The sequence below is a fragment of the Nerophis ophidion genome, linkage group LG22 (assembly GCF_033978795.1).
Source record: "Nerophis ophidion isolate RoL-2023_Sa linkage group LG22, RoL_Noph_v1.0, whole genome shotgun sequence".
Taxonomy (NCBI): Eukaryota; Metazoa; Chordata; class Actinopteri; order Syngnathiformes; family Syngnathidae; genus Nerophis; species Nerophis ophidion.
This window is the reverse complement of record NC_084632.1, coordinates 31,754,561-31,774,105: the sequence shown is the minus strand read 5'-3', so window position 1 is coordinate 31,774,105 and position 19,545 is coordinate 31,754,561. Positions and strand designations below refer to the sequence as shown.

Sequence of the window (19,545 nt, the reverse complement as noted above, 5' to 3'; positions counted from 1 at the left end):
CAGACTGTAAGAGTAAAATGTATCCCACCGGAAAATAATTGCCAAGTAGTAACTGTGTGAAATACAGACAAATACAAAAATAAAACTTAACAGCCACTAATATCCATTAAGGGATTGTTGTAAATCAAGGAAGCAAAATAGACAAAAAAAAAAAAAAAGAGAGCGGTGACAAATTTGGCCATATCAGCACAGAATGTATTTCGCAAGAAAATACTCAAAAGCCAAAGTTTGCCCTGCCATCTTTTCAATTGCACATCTACTTCTAATTTTGGCTCAAGCATAAAAGCCAACTTGGTGAAATAAGCTATCAAAGTTAGCATCATTCGGCTTCAAAAATTCTATGGATAAATAATATGACCGTATGAGTGAGATAACCAAGGTATTTGTTGCCCCCTTCAATCGGCCGTACTGATCATTATCTACAGGCAGTCAAGTGACATTCTCATGGAAAGGGATTTTCAACCGGAGGCATGCAGCAACAAAATAAAATTATTTGCATCCATTTAAGCTCAGTGCAGATGTGCAAGGTTCTATGATCTTGCCTTAAAAAGGTGAATACTGGTGCAGCAAATTCTCGCACCAGATGCCCTAAAAACATCGGCTTCAACACATCGCGCCACCCCGAAACACGGCCATGACAAATTTACAGGTACAGTTTGCCAAATCCACCTTGTACATAAAAGTTATTATTATCGGTCTCCATGTATCCATACATCCACTTTCTACCGCTTGTCCCTTTTGGGGTCAAGTAGCAGAAAGTTAGTGGTATCGGCTTCAACAAATATATTGTGCATTCGTTGTATTTTTGTGTGTTAATGTGGTAATAAATGTAAAATTTGTTTGATATAAAATCAGATTTTATGATTTAACATTTACCACTGAGCTGATAATGATAACGGTGTTATCCAGTTGATATATCTTGGTTAGTTTACATTTCTAGGTCTTACTTGCCAGTTTGGATTCATTTCAGTTTATCCTAGTTGTGCCAGTCTTGTCTGTTTTTGAGCCCTGCCAAGTGTTTATAATGTAAGTATTGTACTTATCACACACCAGCTGTTTGATTGTAACGTGCATCTTAAATTGTATTTATGATTGGAAATATTTGGAGGTGTTGAAATCGCCATGTAAAATCAACAATGGTAATCAGTAGCACTTATATGGCATATCCAATGTAAATTAGCATCAAACTGGCTTGAAAAGTATAGCCTTTGAATGTTGTCTGTCTATCTGTGTTGGCCCTGCGATGAGGTGGCGACTTGTCCAGGGTGTACCCCGCTTTCCGCCCGATTGTAGCTGAGATAGGCACCAGTGCCCCCTGCAACCCCAAAGGGAATAAGCGGTATAAAATGGATGGGGTGGATGGATACATTTACATAAATTGTCACTCTGTAAATTGTACTGAATTCGCTAACTGTTCCGAACCTACTCAGTGGCCTAGTATTTAGAGTGTCCCCCCTGAGATCGGCAGGTTGGGAGTTCAAACCCTGGCCGAGTCATACCATAGACTATAAAAATGGGACCAATTGCCTCCCTGCTTGGCACTCAGCATCAAGGGTTGGAATTGGGGGTTAAATCCCCATAAACGATTCCCGGGCGCGGCACCGCTGCTGCCCACTGCTGCCCTCACTTCCCTGGGGGTACTCAAGGGGATGGGTCAAATGCAGAGGACAAATTTCACCACACCTAGTGTGTGTGCGACGATCATTGGTACTTTACTTTAACTTTAATGTACCTGTAACATAACTGTGTGGGAAAAGAACCATCTTTCAAGGAATGGGCTAAATTAGTCGTCTATAAAAGTAAATTGTATGGCTAATTTGAGCTGGCACTGAATTTGTAAATATTTTCATAGAAACATTGATACAGGTGAATGAACTCTGACACACACACACACGCACAAACACACCCAGACACAGCACTCATGAGAGAAATGCAAACATCAAGGTGACGGTTCTTGCTTGTGGCTGTTTACCAGTCTGGTTTTAACTGTCACTCATCCAAGACCATCGCATGCATTAGTAGAAAGACACAGATACACAATCATATTTGAATACTCGGCAGAGTTTTCCCATTCAAACGTCAATGCGGGATGGGAGTTGTTCAGTCCAACTGAATCCTTATTTATACTGTAGCATTTTTAATTTCTGGAATTCTGGCCTTCATGCGGTAAGAGGATAGGCAGCTCAGTGCAGATGGACACAACACGGAAGAGTCTAAACACAAGTAATAACTTCAAAGCCAATGAGACTGCAGCAGCAGAATTTTAATAACGCTGACAATCCAAGCCCCTTAACCGGATATGTGCGCATGTGTATTGGTGATGGAATAAACTTTGCACTAGACAAGAATGACATTCTATCTGTGGCACGGCCAACAAACACACACACACACACACACACACACACACACACACACACACACGCACACACACACACACACACGCACTTACGGGCAGACACACAGGAAAAGAGAAGGGCCTTTGTTGCTCACCTGCTGGACTTCTGTCTCTCCGTTTGATGTCTTCTCGTTATACACAAAGGAGTTGAAAATCTTCTGCAGAGAGAGAGTGAAAACAAGACAGTTCGGTTAGATCAATATTAGGAACCAATCTCCATCCGGCCCACTGGCTAATAATCTTTTTATTGACAGAAATGTTTGTGTCGGATTTTTTTTTATTATCAGTGGTCATACTGTATTTCAGCTTTGACAGATATGCAACTAGTGGGGCGATCGATATGCGCACGTCATAGTCCAACATTACATGTATTTAACTCTTAGCCAACGTGGAAAATCCAGTCTAACCAAGCGCATGGGTAGGGTGAGCTGCATACCTTACATGTATACTACACCTACACAAATTCCATCGTTGAAGTCTCATTCGAATCTAGGGCTACATGGGCGATAAATCGATATATACGATATATCGCGGGTTTGTCTCTGTGCGATATAGAAAATGACTATATCGTAATATTCGAGTATAAGGAATCAATAAAGTACTATCTATCTATCTACTTTGCACTCAGGACTTTTAGCTGCGGGCGTACACTTTAGGCTCTCCTCGCTCTTTCCTGTCTCTCCATCTTGCAAACAAGCAGGCGCACATTCTTACATAAGTCACAAACTATCACGTCACACGTTACATACACGCCCTCGCAGGGCAAAGAGGTGGTGGCGTGGCTAACGTTAGCAGCTAACGTAGCCGTACAAGAGAACGATGGTGCATATCTGGTTACAAATGAAGGAAGACTTAATTCCCAATAAAAACAGCAGGGTTTCCATCGTCTGGCGGTGGTTCGGCTTCAAGTGAGAATATGTCGAACAGACAACCGCAATTTGTCAAGTGTGGGGGGAAAAGCTATGCTATAAAACGTAGCATGACTGCTAATATGTAGCATCATTTGTAAAGTCACTCGCTAGAGAATTTCATATTCTTAGTAACATACCACATAGTGAAGGACAAATACTATTTGATTTCCTATTATGCAGATCATTTTTATTTGTCACTTAAAATGTCTGACAATCTTGCAATTTATGTTTTGGAAATGACTTGAATGTTTGTGCCATTGCTTAATAACTTTAATAAATACACTTTTGGTCAATTGACTTAGTTGTGATTTCCCTCTCTGCATGAAAGTTTAAAAGTAGCGTATATTAATGCAGTATGAATAAGAATGTTTTAATGTAGACACTATAGAATCATCCTACTGCTGTGATTAAATGTATCAAGTGTTCATTCGAGGCCAAGGCAAAATATCGTAATATATATCGCATATCGCGATATGGCCTAAAAATATCGCGATATTAAAAAAAGGCAATATCGCCCAGCCCTATTCTAATCTTTAATGTCTGTCATTTGATTTTTCACCCTATCATCACATTGACTACGTTTCCATACAAGAAATCAGTCTGATTTCTCAAATAATTCAGCTCAAAATAAGCATTTTACAACACATGGAAAAATCTGATCATGTTTGGCTTTTGAAAAGTTGAACTAACACATCTAGATTAAGTGATTAAAAGCCAGATCTCTCAAGTTGGTGTTTGGTGCCAGAGGGGACCCTTCGTCCGCGCATGCGTCAGTCTCAACTTGCAGGATATAACCCGGAAGGAGATCCCATTCAAGAAAAACATCGGCAACAACTGGAATGAAGAAGAGATTGTATATTTGCTGCACACATTAAAAGAGCAGAACATTTTGAAGTGCTTCAATAGGAGAAAAACAAATAAGATTTGTTTAATGAGGTAGCTAAGGAAATGGAAAATGTCGGCATTATTTAAATTTCAGAACAAATACGAGTGAGATAATGGAAGAGAATGAAGCGGTATAATACAAGGCAACGAAGAAAGCGTACACAACTCTCCTCACGCTGAATTTGAACTGATTGGCAATAACTTTGTATTCCGCACAACTGGCAAGCTTAGACAGAACAATAGCAACCCTAATTTGAAGGGGTGTTATGTTACAAACAGTGTTTTCCTTCGGACTTAAAACTCTATCCATCAATCCACAGAGCTTATTAAATGAACTTTGAGACATTTAATTTTTTTGTTACCGTCCGAAAAGTCATTCAAAACAACTCTCTCCCACTTTTATGTGCTTTGGACCTGTATCCAACTACTCTGAGACCCACTTCTTTTTTTCTTTTTTTTTATCAACAGAATGTGCGCTTCATTCACTAACTGTGTTACAAAAAGATCACTTAGAATAATACATAATGTTGGATATGGGGAACATACAAACCCTTTATTTATTAAATCACAATTATTACAATTGTACGATTTGGTGCATTTGCAAACAGCTAAAATTATGGACAAAGCAAACTATAACCTGCTACCCAAGAATGTATAACAATTATTCTCAACAAAAGAGGAGAAATATGACCATGGAGGAAAATCTAATTTAAAACATTTGTACGTCCATACAACAGTTAAAACCTTTAGTATATCAGTATGTGGAATTAGCACCAATATGATTCATTTTAAGAGACTGTTCAAACTACAAGTGTTCACAAAGTATACAGAACAAGAATTATGATGAACATCTTGAACCCTTTTTTTCCTTTTTTTTTTTTTTATTGAGACAAAGATTATTATGTATTTAATAGGGCTGCGAATCTTTGGGTGTCCCACGATTCGATTCAATATCGATTTTTGGGGTCGCAATTCGATAATATATCGATATTTTTGATTCAACGCGATTCTCGATTCAAAAACGATATTTTTTTTCGATTCAAAACGATTCTGTATTCATTCAATACATAGGATCTCAGCAGGATCTACCCCAGTCTGCTGACATGCTAGCAGAGTAGTAGATTTTTTAAAAAACCTTTGAGATTTATAAAGGACATTGTTTTATCAACTGATTGCAATAATGTAAATTTGTTTTAACAATTAAACGAACCAAAAATATGACTTATTTTATCTTTGTGAAAACATTGGACACAGTGTGTTGTCAAGCATATGAGATGTAATGCAAGTATAAGCCACTGTGACACTATTGTTCTTTTTTTTATTTTTATAAATGTCTAATGATAATGTCAATGAGGGATGTTTAATCACTGCTATGCTGAAATTATGATAATATTCATTTTTGTTTCACTACTTTTGGTTTGTTCTATGTCGTGTTTGTGTCTCCTCTCAATTGCTGTGTTTATTGTAGTGTTGCTGGGTCAGGTTTGGTTTTGGAATTGGAATGCATCGTTATGGTATTGCTGTGCAGACGTTTGTTGGATTGATAAAAAATAAATAAATAAATACCTAAAATCGAATTAATAAAAAGATGAGAATCGATTCTGAATCACACAACGTATTCGATTCGATTTTTTCCCACACTCCTAGTATTTAATATTTGTTTTGTTTGCTTACTATGGTAAATGATTTATTTATTATTTATTTGTTCACTGTTCTGTTACAGAGAACAAGGAAATTGGATAAAGTTGCTATGATATAGGGTTGGGCGATATATCGATGTACTCGATATATCGCGGGTTTGTCTCTGTGAGATATAGAAATTGACTATATCGTGATATTCGAGTATACGTTCTCACGCAGTTGCTTTTAGCGGTGGGCATTACACTACAGGCTCTTCACTCTTTCTTGCCTGTCCTTCTCACAGACAGCAAGCGCACAAACTTACACACGTCACATACTGTCTTGTGACTCACGTCATACGTTACATACGTATACGCCCTCGCGGAGCAGAGAGGTAGCAGCATGGGTAACGTTAGCTGTGATGCTAGCAGAGCCGTGCGAGTGGTAATACGAGAGAAAGAAGGTGCGAATGAAGGAAAAATTAATTCCCAAGAAAAACAGCAGGGAATCCATTGTCTGGCAGCGGTTTGGTTTCAAGTGGGAATATGTCCAACAGACAACCATAATTTGTCAAGTGTGGGGCAAAAGCGTTGCTATAAAAAGTAGCATTACTGCTAATATGTAGCATCATTTGAGAAGACACCCGCTAGAGAATGAAGAGTGTTTACTCCGCATATCAACGTCTCCATTCGGTGCCACACACCCAAACCATCAAAATGCCAAGGCAAACATTTCCAGATCAACACTGTATGATCTCTGCATGAAAGTTTGAAATGAGCATATATTAATGCGGTATGAACAAGAATGTTTTAATGTAGACACTTGGAATCATCATACTGCTGTGATTATATGTCCGTCCATCCATCCATCCATTTTCTACCGCTTGTCCCTTACGGGGTCGCGGGGGGCGCTGGCGCCTATCTCAGCTTCAATCAGGCGGAAGGCGGGGTACACCCTGGACAAGTCGCCACCTCATCGCAGGGCCAACACAGATAGACAGACAACATTCACACTCACATTCACACACTAGGGCCAATTTAGTGTTGCCAATCAACCTATCCCCAGGTGCATGTCTTTGGAAGTGGGAGGAAGCCGGAGTACCCGGAGGGAACCCACGCATTCACGGGGAAAACATGCAAACTCCACACAGAAAGATCCCGAGCCTGGATTTGAACCCAGGACTAGAGGAACTTCGTATTGTGAGGCAGACGCACTAACCCCTCTGCCTCCGTGAAGCCCATATGTATCAAGTGTTAATTTGAAGGCTAAGGCAAAATATAGAGATATATATCGTGTATCGTGATATGGCCTAAAAAAATATTGTGATATTAAAAAAAGACCATATAGCCCAGCCCTACTTTGATATGTAAATGTGTTGGATTAAAAAAGCTCTGCGTCTTCCTACTCCTTTTCGGACGTGCTGTAATAAAAACACTGGAATTGTGTGATGCATTGCATTGTATCGTATGCATGTTCGAAATAAATATCCAGTCATCCAAGTAATACGACATAAAAGTGAAATGAGCTCAATTATAGCAACAAATGAAGCATAACGATGCAATATGTACATACACACAGCTAGCCTAAATGGCATGTTAGCATTGATTAGTTTGTAGTCATGCAGTGACCAAATATGCCTGATTAGCACTCCACACAAGTCAGTAAAATCAACAAAGCTCACCTTTGTGCATTAACACAGTTTGTTGGACAAAATGGGACAAACAAGGAGTGCCATAAAACACGTCTTACTGTGGCAGTGTCCGAGAAAGTTGTACACGTAAACAAACCATGGTGTGTTCAAGGACCGCTGAAATTTAGTAGGACAAAACGGTGCTCGCCAAATCTTCTCATCAGTGAAGCATGTTTCTTAATAAACAGTGGTATTTCTAAAAATTTGGAAGGTTTGTGTCATATTTGTTCTCTTACAGAAACAATTTTAAAACAAACATTTTAGTTTTTCCACCATCTTTTCCATTAACATACATTTTTTAAAAAGCTCCAGGGAGCCACCAGGGCGGCGATAAAGAGCCGGTTGCGGCTCGCCGACCACAACACTAGACAGATGTGATATCAAATATGCAGAAGACATCCGTAATGCTTCTAATAAAACATATTTAAACAGATTTACCTGGTTTATTTACCATTTAGAATTTTTATCCATCCATCCATTTTCTACCGCTTATTCCCTTTTGGGGTCGCGAGGGGCGCTGGCGCCTATCTCAGCTACAATTGGGTGGAAGGCGGTGTACACCCTGGACAAGTCGCCACCTCATCGCAGGGCCAACACAGATAGACAGACAACATTCACACACTAGGGCCAATTTAGTGTTGCCAATCAACCTTTTAGTATTTATTTATGGACCCCCATCCACCCCCAACACAAATACATACTCAACACCTGCCACTCAAGGGTCCTTGGAATTGTTCCAACAGTACATGGCGCCCCGACTTATAAGTAGGGCTGGACAATATATCGATATAATCGATATATCGGGGGTTTGTCTCTGTGCGATATAGAAAATGATTATATCGTGATGTTTGAGTGTACGTTCTCACGCAGCTGCTTTTAGCTGCGGGCATTACACTGCAGGCTCTTCTCGCACTTTCCTGTCTCTCTTTTCACAGAGACATAAACAAGCCCACCTTCTTTCATACGTCACATACTGTCACGCGTGCAACGTCACATGCCCTTCCCGAGCAGGGAGATAGCCACATGGGTAACATTAGCTGTAGTGCTAACAGTGCGTTGCGAGTGGTAATTTGAGAGAGAGAAGGTGCGAATCTGGTAACAAATGGAAGAATAATTAATTCCCAAGAAAAACAGCACGGGGTGCATCGTCTGGCGGTGGTTTGGCTTCAAGTGGGAATATGTTGAACAATTATGCAGCAAAAGCGTTGCTACAAAAAGTAGCAGCACTGCTAATTTGTAGCATCATTTGAAAAGTCACCCGCTAGAGAATGAAGAGTGCTTGAAACTGAATGTCAACATCTCCGATCGGTGCCACACTCACAAAATGCCGAAGCAACAATTTCCATTTCAACACCATGTGAAAAAAAAAATCAATCACAGAAGGCGATAACATCCACAGGAACCTACCACAGAACGAAGGACATACACTATTTGATTTCCTATTATGCAGCTCATTTTCATTTGACATTTTCTGATTTTTGTTTTTTGTATTGATGTGTCATCATAGTGACATCATGCACAAAAGTGCACAAATAGATTGTTTTAAAATGTCTCTTGACAATTTTGCACTTGCTATTTTGGAAATGACATGAATGTTTGAACCACTGCTTAATAACTGTTTAATAAATACAGTTTTAGTAAATTGACTTAGTTGTGATTTCCCTCACTGCATGAAAGTTTAAAATGAGCATATATTAATGCAGTATGAACAAGAATGTTTTAATGTAGACACATAGAATCATCATACTGCTTTGATTGATTGATTGATACTTTTATTAGTAGTTTGCACAGTACAGCACATATTCCGTACAATTGACCACTAAATGGTAACACCCGAATAAGTTTTTCAACTTGTTTAAGTCGGGGTCCACGTTGCTGTGATTATATGCACCAATGTTCATTCAAGGGTTAGGCAAAATATCGCGATATATATCGTGTATCGTGACAGGGCCCAAAAATATTGAGATATTAATAAAAAACCATATCGCCCAGCCCTACTTAAAAGTAATGTTAAAATGTTTCCTCGTTTTCGTTAATCCAATAAATATTGTACCTCGTCTCGTCAGATAAGTGTCCATCATTAATTTTAAGTGATTTTGTAAACTAATTTCATCAACTCGTATGAAGGAAATATGACCTAAATATACTGACAAAAACACTTGAAAAGACAAAACATAAGAATAAACACATTGATGGACATCATGTCGAATGTACAGGAACAAGCAAAAACATATTGTTACTAATTAAACACAACACTAATGACAAAAAAGAAGATAAGGTGGTGAAATATGCATTGGTACAGAAAGAAATAACTTTTTATGACATCACCAATGTTTAAAAACATATGTAACAGATCCAGGAGAGAAACCCCTGCTTTTGATTAGCTACAGGTTAGCCATTTTCTCCCCAGTGCCTCTAGTGTTTGTTGTTAGAGCTACTCTGTGGTTTTCACAGCTATGGAGCAGGAGCATGGAGCCAGGCAGGAATGCTCGCCTCTGAAACCTGAGAGGTCTGATGTAGCCAGGGCCAGTGTGGGCCCGTGGCCTCCAATGACCCATAATCAAACACTGACTTGTGCACATATGTTCAAAGAGAGAGAAACACTACATATACTCCAGACTGGCCCATGACTTCCTGCTTACATCTTTACATGGTTCAACACCCATCCATCCATTTTCTACCGCTTATTCCCTTTTGGGGTCGCGGGGGGCGCTGGCGCCTATCTCAGCTACAATCGGGCGGAAAGCGGGGTACACCCTAGACAAGTCGCCACCTCATCACAGGGCCAACACAGATAGACAGACAACATTCACACACTAGGGCCAATTTAGAGTCGCCAATCAACCTATCCCCAGGTGCATGTCTTTGGAAGTGGGAGGAAGCCGGAGTACCCGGAGGGAACCCACGCATTCACGGGGAGAACATGCAAACTCCACACAGAAAGATCCCGAGCCTGGATTTGAACCCAGGACTGCAGGACCTTCGTATTGTGAGGCAGACGCACTAACCCCTCTGCCACCGTGAAGCCATGGTTCAACACAATATAGTAAAAAATATTAAACATTGTTTAAATCATGATGTCCTTTACATTAATGGAATGTCCTTAATTTCCCTCACAGGAGTATCCATTCATCCCTCTAGTTTCTATATCGTTGATTAGGATAGCGTAACTGGCTCTAGACTTCGGGTACAAGCTGGGGTAAACCTTGGACTGGCCACCAGTCAATCATCGAGCGCGTATAGACAACCATTCATACACACTAGAGATGTAGCGATAAACAGGATAAGGATAACTATTAACCGAGGTAATACGCCCGATGGTTCGTATTACCATTTTTATTTTTTGAATAACAATGATTGATAGCTGCACTTTGATAAACTCATGGACTGATTGGCGCCAGCTCATTAGCGTTAATGCTAACATTAAATCTAGAGTCATGAACATCTTTCCCTATTAAGAAACAACATACAGTGGGGCAAAAAAGTATTTAGTCAGCCACCGATTGTACAAGTTCTCCCACTTAAAATGATGGCAGAGGTCTGTAATTTTCATCATAGGTACACTTCAACTGTGAGAGACAGAATGTGAAAAAATAATGTAGGAATTCACATTGTAGGAATTTCAAAGAATTTATTTGTAATTTATGGTGGAAAAAAGGTATTTGGTCAACCCTTCAAATCTCTCACTGATGGAAGGAGGTTTTGGCTCAAAATCTCACGATACATGGCCCCATTCATTCTGTCCTTAACACGGATCAATTGTCCTGTCCCTTTTGCAAAAAACAGCCCCGAAGCATGATGTTTCCACCCACTTGCTTCACAGTAGGTATGGTGTTCTTGGGATGCAACTCAGTATTCTACTTCCTCCAAACACGACAAGTTGAGTTTATACAAAAAAGGATACATGGATGATACAGCAGAGGATTGGGAGAATGTCATGTGGTCAGATGAAACCAAAATAGAACTTTTTGGTATAAACTCAACTTGTGTTTGGAGGAAGAAGAATACTGAGTTGCATCCCAAGAACACCATATCTACTGTGAAGCATGGGGGTGGAAACATCATGCTCTGGGGCTTTTTTTCTGCTAAGGGGACCGACAATAGATCGGTGTTAAGGAAAGAATGAATGGGGCCATGTATCGTGAGATTTTGAGCCAAAACCTCCTTCCATCAGTGAGAGCTTTGAATGGTTGACCAAATACTTATTTTACACCATAATTTACAAATGAATTATTTAAAATTCCTACAATGTGAATTCCTAGATTATTTTTTCACATTCTGTCTCTCACAGTTGAAGTGTACCTATGATGAAAATTACAGACCTCTGTCATCATTTTAAGTGGGAGAACTTGCACAATCGGTGGCTGACTAAATACTATAATGCCCCTCTGTACATCAATCTAAACATATATAAACACATTAATGTCTGAGCAACATTAATGTCTGAGCTATTCAGTTGCGCACATTGAACCTACAAGCTGTGCTCTCTTAGAACACAGTGATGGTTCTATACTCAGAAGAATACTAGACTAAGGAGATTTTGGACCGCTAAACAGAGTAGGACGCCACGACACCTGCCAGAAATAATACACAATCATAGATTTTATTTCTTACACTTTTCATTTAAGTAAATCTTTAAGTGCTACAGTAAGCACCAATATTCTAAACAATAAACGTTTAGCAATAAAACATAAAATACCAACACTAAATATATATATCAGACAAAACATGCACAATAGTGGATTTCCTAACAGTTTGTCTATTTATGTTAGGCAGCACGGTGGTACAGGGGTTAGTGCGTCTGCCTTACAATACGAAGGTCCTGGGTTCAATCCTGCGCTCGGGATCCTTCTGTGTGGAGTTTGCATGTTCTCCCCCTGACTGCGTGGGTTCCCTCCGGGAACTCAGGCTTCCTCCCACTTCCAAAGACATGCACCTGGGGATAGGTTTAATGGCAACACTAAATGGGCCCTAGTGTGTGAACGTGAGTGTGAATGTTGTCTGTCTATCTGTGTTGGCCCTGTGATTAGGTGGCGACTTGTCCAGGGTGTACCCCGCCTTCTGCCCGATTGTAGCTGAGATGGGCTGCAGCACCCCACCCCACCCCCTGCGACCCCGAAAGGGATACGTGGTAGAAAACGGATGGATGGATTTTAGTTGGTTATTCAAAACAAAAGATAACTCCGAAAAAAATCAGTGTGTAAATAATTAGTTTTTGAGCACATTCAACAATACTGCGATAATATTGATGACCCTAATAATTTTGGTCACAATAAGTGGGATATTAAACTTTTGTTTTATCCCTAATATTCACATTCACAGTTGTAGATTATTTAAAGTCTCCAATAAGTCTAGCATGCATGTTATTGAAATGTGTAAGAAAGATGATGATCGTGAATCTCTTCACTTTAAGTGCAAATTAATTACAGTATATATGTATGGTATTTTTCTGAGAGACTTATTAGCATACATACAGTGGGGCAAAAAAGTATTTAGTCAGCCACCGATTGTGCAAGTTCTCCCACTTAAAATGATGACAGAGGTCTGTAATTTTCATCATAGGTACACTTCAACTGTGAGAGACAGAATGTGAAGGAAAAAAATCAGGAGTTCACATTGTAGGAATTTTTAAGAATTTATTTGTAAATTATGGTGGAAAATAAGTATTTGGTCAACCATTCAAAGCTCTCATTGATGGAGGGAGGTTTTGTCTCAAAATCTCAAGATACATGGCCCCATTCATTCTTTCCTTAACAAGGATCAATCGTCCTGTCCCCTTAGCAGAAAAACAGCCCCAAAAGCATGATGTTTCCACCCCCATGCTTCACAGTAGATATGGTGTTCTTGGGATGCAACTCAGTATTCTTCTTCCTCCAAACACAACAAGTTGAGTTTATACCAAAAAGTTTTATTTTGGTTTCATCTGACCATATGACATTGGGGCCATGTATTGTGAGACCTCTGTCATCGTTTTAAGTGGGAGAACTTGCACAATCGGTGGCTGACTAAATACTTTTTTGCCCCACTGTATATATTGTCAGTGCAGTCAGACATGATGAAACACAGTGATTTTATTGTGAAGGCCGGAACTGTTTGACAACAGTGCTGTTGTGTAGTACATCCTGAATTATGGCTGCTGTCTTAAGTAAAGAGTGATGGACCCACTGTCATGAATATGCGTTTGCAAATAAAGGGTCTGAAATTAAAGAAACCAAAACAATAAATGTAAGTTTAAAAACAACTTGTCTGTGTTAATGCAGATACAAGTGCCACCAAAACATTAATGCTCGTCCATTAGTGATGGATCAAACAATAGAGAAGCATCGATGCATTATGTGAATTATATTTTATGAAACATAACGAGTGATACGGTGTCCCTCGATCCCTTGATGTTTGTGTCACTTTAAGAAAAAAACTATGTGACCAATACGGCTGTTATTTGACTGTGAGGCGCTCACAAGTGACATGTTGTACCAAAAAAAGTTTGAGAATTGGTGTGCCCAAGTGTGCGACCATTTTGATCTTATAGCGCTAATTAAGGTATATGTCTTTCTTTACCTGTTTACCATTTGGCTCATTGACCAAAGTTGTGTGTTTCGTTATATTCTATGTACATCGTTTTGTTTTTTAAAAAGTGTATCTATTTGCTAACTATGATCTTATTTGCAAGTCAAATGAAGGGATTTTTTTTAAATCAGCAGATTACACTACTATGAAACACCAACCCAATATCAGTGCAGTACCTGTACTGCCAGTGAGTGTGAGCCACCTTTACCCATCGCTGCGGTCTACCATTAAAATTATCAATATACCATTACAAATTAAATGTTTTAGCGTCTTTCATGACCATTCAGTTGTATTTTTGTTTATTAGTTTTTTTTAAATCAGAACTCATCTTATTTATTAAGCAATTACCAAAGAGGAACCATTTATGAGATAAATTAATTGTACATGAGCATTGTTTTAATACAATTATACCAAGTGAGAATAATATCAATATGAACTCTTAAAGTTAAGTTAGTAAAACCTTTATTTAACCAGATAAGAAACCCATTGAGATCCAGATCTCTTTCACAAGGGTGACCTGGCCAAGAGGTCAACAGCACAGAGCAGGTTCGAAAAAGTAATACGTTAAGGGATACATCCATCCATCCATCCATTTTCTACCGCTTATTCCCTTTCGGGGTCGCGGGGGGCGCTGGCGCCTATCTCAGCTACGATCGGGCGGAAGGCGGGGTACACCCTGGACAAGTCGCCACCTCATCGCAGGGCCAACACAGATAAACATTTTAAAATACATAAACGAGAACTGTAAACCTACTCAGTGGCCTAGTGGATAGAGTGTCCGCCCTGAGATCGGTAGGTCGTGAGTTCAAATCCCGGCCGAGTCATACCAAAGACTATAAAAATGGGACCCATTACCTCCCTGCTTGGCACTCAGCATTAAGGGTTGGAATTGGGGGTTAAATCACCATAAATGATTCCCAGGCGCAGCACCGCTGCTGCCCACTGTTCCCCTCACCTCCCAGGGGGTGATCAAGGGTGATGGGTCATATGCAGAGAATAATTTCGCCACATCTAGTTTGTGTGTGACAATCATTGCTACTTTACTTTAAAACAATAAAGATTTACACCTTTTAAAAACACAGGCACTGTGCAAACGTCTCTCGCTGTCTGTCCCTCAGGAGAGAACGGAAGGCTCCAAATGGAAGTAGTTCAGTGAGTTTCAGTTTCGTCTGCAATGCATTCCATGCCATAGGGGCAGCAATGCCAAAAACTATTTCGCCAAATTCAGTCCTTTCATGGGGAACAGTTAAAACATACAAATTGTTAGAGCGTAATGCATAGAGCTGCTTTTTCTTTTTAACAAAGTACACAAGTATGGAGGCATTAAACCTAAAAGAGCCTTATGGAGTGGAGCCTGCGGCTTAATTTGACTCAACACGGGGAACCTTACCTGGCCCGGACACGGAAAGGATTGACAGATTGATGGCTCTTTCTTTACACCTCTTTTAAGAGTCAGCCGATGTGTGTATTGGCGTGCACTCAATGAAGATAAGTCTGACTTCCTATACAGTTGACAATGGTGGGTGAGATTACGACAGCCAGTAACAAATCTTAGTGCTGAGTTAAAGTACCACTGATTATCAAAGACACTCTAGGTGTGGTGAAATTACCCTCTGTATTTGACCCATTCCCTTGTTCCACCCCCTAGGAGGTGAGGGGAGCAGTGAGCAGCAGTGAAGGCCGCGCTCGGGAATAATTTTGGTGATTTAACCTCCAATTCCAAACCTTGATGCTGAGTGCCAAGAAGGGAGATAATGGGTAACGACAAAAACTCAAAGCACAATGAATGCATTGAAACTCTTCCCTATTGATGACAGGGTAATCATTTGTCTCTCAATAGACCAGCTCTTAAATCTATTTATTTTGGGGTTAATCCAACCACAGAGGAGTGCTTCACAGAAATGACTCAACCTAAATGAAAACTAATTGCATGGTGCATAAATCTAGGTTCAATCTGACTTTGTACTAAACTACTTTTGTGAACCTGGTGTTTTAATATCAAGGTCAAATAGGCAGATGACGGAAGGAAACCAGTCCTGTACAGGGAATTCTTTTAATTGGGTCTAGCTCCTCAGATGCCAGGCTCTCATGGGAATAGCATGAACTCCCTTATGAGATTAGTTTCCTTTCAAGTGATTTATATTCTCTTTGTGGGTGAGCTACGCATATATTCCACTGATAATATCACCTATAGCAGTGGTGGGGAGGTTTTTTTTGTTTTTTTTTGTCATGAAAAAGGGAGGTTTTTTGGGTTGGTGCACTAATCGTAAGTGTATCTTCTGTTTTTTATGTTGATTTATTTAAAAAAAAAAAAAAAATTCTGCGGCCCCGTACCAATCGAGCCACAGCCCGGTGGTTGGGGACCACTGACCTATAGAGTAACAAGTAGGTACCAGATATGATTTCTGAGAGGGTGTGGACTGTGGACAGACTGAAAGGAACGGATCATGAGGGTTAGCAAGGATAAAGCAGCAAAGTAACTTGGAGTTGTGCTCATGCACCCATGCACACAAATCCTATTTTAAAGGGGAACATTATCACCAGACCTATGGAAGCGTCAATATATACCTTGATGTTGCAGAAAAAAGACCATATATTTTTTTAACCAATTTCCGAACTCTAAATGGGTGAATTTTGGCGAATTAAACGCCTTTCTATTTGCTCTTGGAGCAATGACGTCAAAACGTGACGTCACGTAGGTACACAACCCCCATTTTCTCAAACACATTACACGCAGCAAGTCAAATCAGCTCTGTTATTTTCCGTTTTTTCGACTGTTTGCCGTACCTTGGCGACATCATGCCTTGTCGGTGTGTTGTCGGAGGGTGTAACAACACGATCAGGGACGGATTCAAGTTGATTTACGTAGAATGTGCATCGATTAGCACGGCATGCTAATCGATTTTACCGGCGATGCTAAGGCAGACATGGCACAGAGATGTATGGATATCCTGCGGATGCATTTCCAACGATAAAGTCAACGAAATCACAAAGGTGAGTTTTGTTGATGTTATTGACTTATGTGCTAATCAGACATATTTAGTTGCAGCATGACTGACAGCTAATCGATGCTAACATGCTATTTAGGCTAGCTGTATGTACATTTGTAGCTATATTTGCATCCAGCGTTTCCCTCCACCCACATTTAATGCCAAACAAACACTTACCAATCGACGGATTTAAGTTGCTCCAGTGTCAATGCGAAAGCCCCGATCGTTTGGTTTGCACATTTTACCGGCGATGCTAAGGCAGACATGGCTGAATAGCGTCAATAGCTATTCGCTCAATAGCTTCAGTTTCTTCTTCAATTTCGTTTTCGCTATCTGCCTCCATACTCCAACCATCCGTTTCAATACATGCGTAATCTGTTGAATCGCTTAAGCCGCTGAAATCCAAGTCTGAATCCGAGCTAATGTCGCTATATCTTGCTGTGCTATCAGACATGTTTGTATTGGCATCACTAGATGACGTCACAGGAAAATGGACTGTGGCTTCACAGATAGCGAAAATCAGGCACTTTAAAGCCTTTTTTTGGGATATTCCTTGAAGGGTAAAATTTTGAAAAAAACTTCAAAAAATAAATAAGCCACTGGGAACTGATTTTTATTGGTTTTAACCCTTCTGAAATTGTGATAATGCTCCCCTTTGATGGTTTGTTGGTGAACACATTAATGAAAGAATGACTGGTGTATCACTTACATGGTGCACATTTAAATGTATGAGTGAGTCGGTGTGGTGATGTGTACACTTAACCACATTTTCATATGGTGACATGAACAAGCCGGATGCATGGTCAGTGCTCATGTATTACTTGGCTGGCTACACTTATCAAGCACACACACATTTTCCATCAGAAATATTGAAGTGTATTGCAGACCACTGCATTTTTCCAAGGTCAATAAAAAGCTTCAAACCAATTGGACATACACGTTTCCTTCTTCTTGTTGCTGAAACTAGCTAGTGTACTGTTCAGCCTTCCTTCTTCCTTCAGTGCATGGTTTGTCCTTTTTTTCCTTCTCCTCCATGTCTCTACCAGCCGCAAAGCTGCCTCTCTGCTCATTGCACTACAAAGGCTTTATTGGCAGGATTGCAGCATCAGAGTTTTTCCTTTCATGTGTGTGCTTTTCCCCCCACGATGACCCTTTGCCATTGTCATTGCTTTCTCCATACATGCTCTTTCCCAAACTCTAGACACACTGTTTTTGCAGAATCGGAACACAAAAAAGTAATCACATTTCCAGAGCAAAAAATTACTTCAGCAAAACCTATTTTACACTAACTTCATTACTGACTACTATTTTGGTAGGACACGTCATTTCAAGTGGAAGGTAGGGCTGGGCGATATATCGAGTATATCGATATATCGCGGGTTTGTCTCTGTGCGATATAGAAAATGACTACATCGTGATATTCGAGGATACGTTCTAAGGCAGTTGCTTTTAGATGCGGGCATTACACTCCAGGCGTTTCTCACTCTTTCTTGTCTCTCCTTCTCACAGAGACTTAAACAAGTGCACCTTCTTAAATGTTGTAAATTCAACAAAATGTCACCGTGGAGTCTGTTTAGCTGATTGGACGGCGAGCTTCTGCAGCTAGTGGGTCCATGAAGATGAACCGCTGCGGCTTAATGTTTGGTGAGGCTAATACGTGTAAAAATATTTATTTTGTGTCAAATTTAGTGCGTGCAGCTTAAAGACTGGAGCGGTTTTTAGCCCGGAAAGTATGGTATTTTGACTGTAAAATAGAATTGTGAAAAAAATTATTAAAACTTCTAGAAGTTTATACGGTCGTGTTCTGTGGCTCCAGATTATTTTCCGTTCGTCAAAAGGAGGCAAAAAAATGTATACTGTTTTGATAGTAAACTTCTGCTTTAACCAATCATCTTTGAATAAAATGCTGAACCAAATGTAATCTGAAAATACGCGTGTTCATTAAATTTTTCATGCGTTGTAGCATACTCTATTATTGTAAAAATGCTTAATAAATGAAAGGATATGAAGTCATCAAGAGCGAAGCTTTGGAGCCATTAAGTAGCAAGGCAGGAAGGAAGAGTGGTTGAACCGGAAGAAGCATGTCAAATGTCACTCTAACGACCATGAAGACACCAAACCCTTGCTGATTAATTATGTCTCCCGTTCAGTTCAGTGGAGCAGGTTGACTAATTAAATGACTGGCCAGCAGAGACTGCCAACTGCTTGCTAGTGCATTCTGAAGGGGTTGAAGGGGTCAATGTAATTTGTTTCAATCTTAACTACCAGACAAACTCAGGCAATAGCTCCAAAGACACAGCCCACACACAGTTTAGCAAAGGGAGTACAGGGGGATTGTAACCCGTCAGTTACATTGGGGAAAATGGTTTGGTTATATTAATATTTTTCTGGTACTCTGCATAATTTGTGAGCTTGAGGACATTATTGTGATCAAGGGTGATGGGTCACATGCAGAGAATAATTTCGCCACACCTAGTGTGTGTGTGA

At 40.0% G+C, this 19,545-nt stretch overlaps 1 protein-coding gene across 2 annotated transcripts in view; it reads right to left on the bottom strand.

The window, feature by feature from the left end:
- Positions 1-19,545, bottom strand: part of cachd1 (cache domain containing 1) — a 229,591-nt gene that overhangs the window by 104,252 nt on the left and 105,794 nt on the right. For both annotated transcript variants that reach the window (XM_061883696.1, XM_061883695.1), the window contains one exon: positions 2,491-2,553. In XM_061883696.1, coding sequence (XP_061739680.1) covers positions 2,491-2,553 — 63 coding nt within the window. The remainder of the gene's footprint in view (positions 1-2,490; positions 2,554-19,545) is intronic.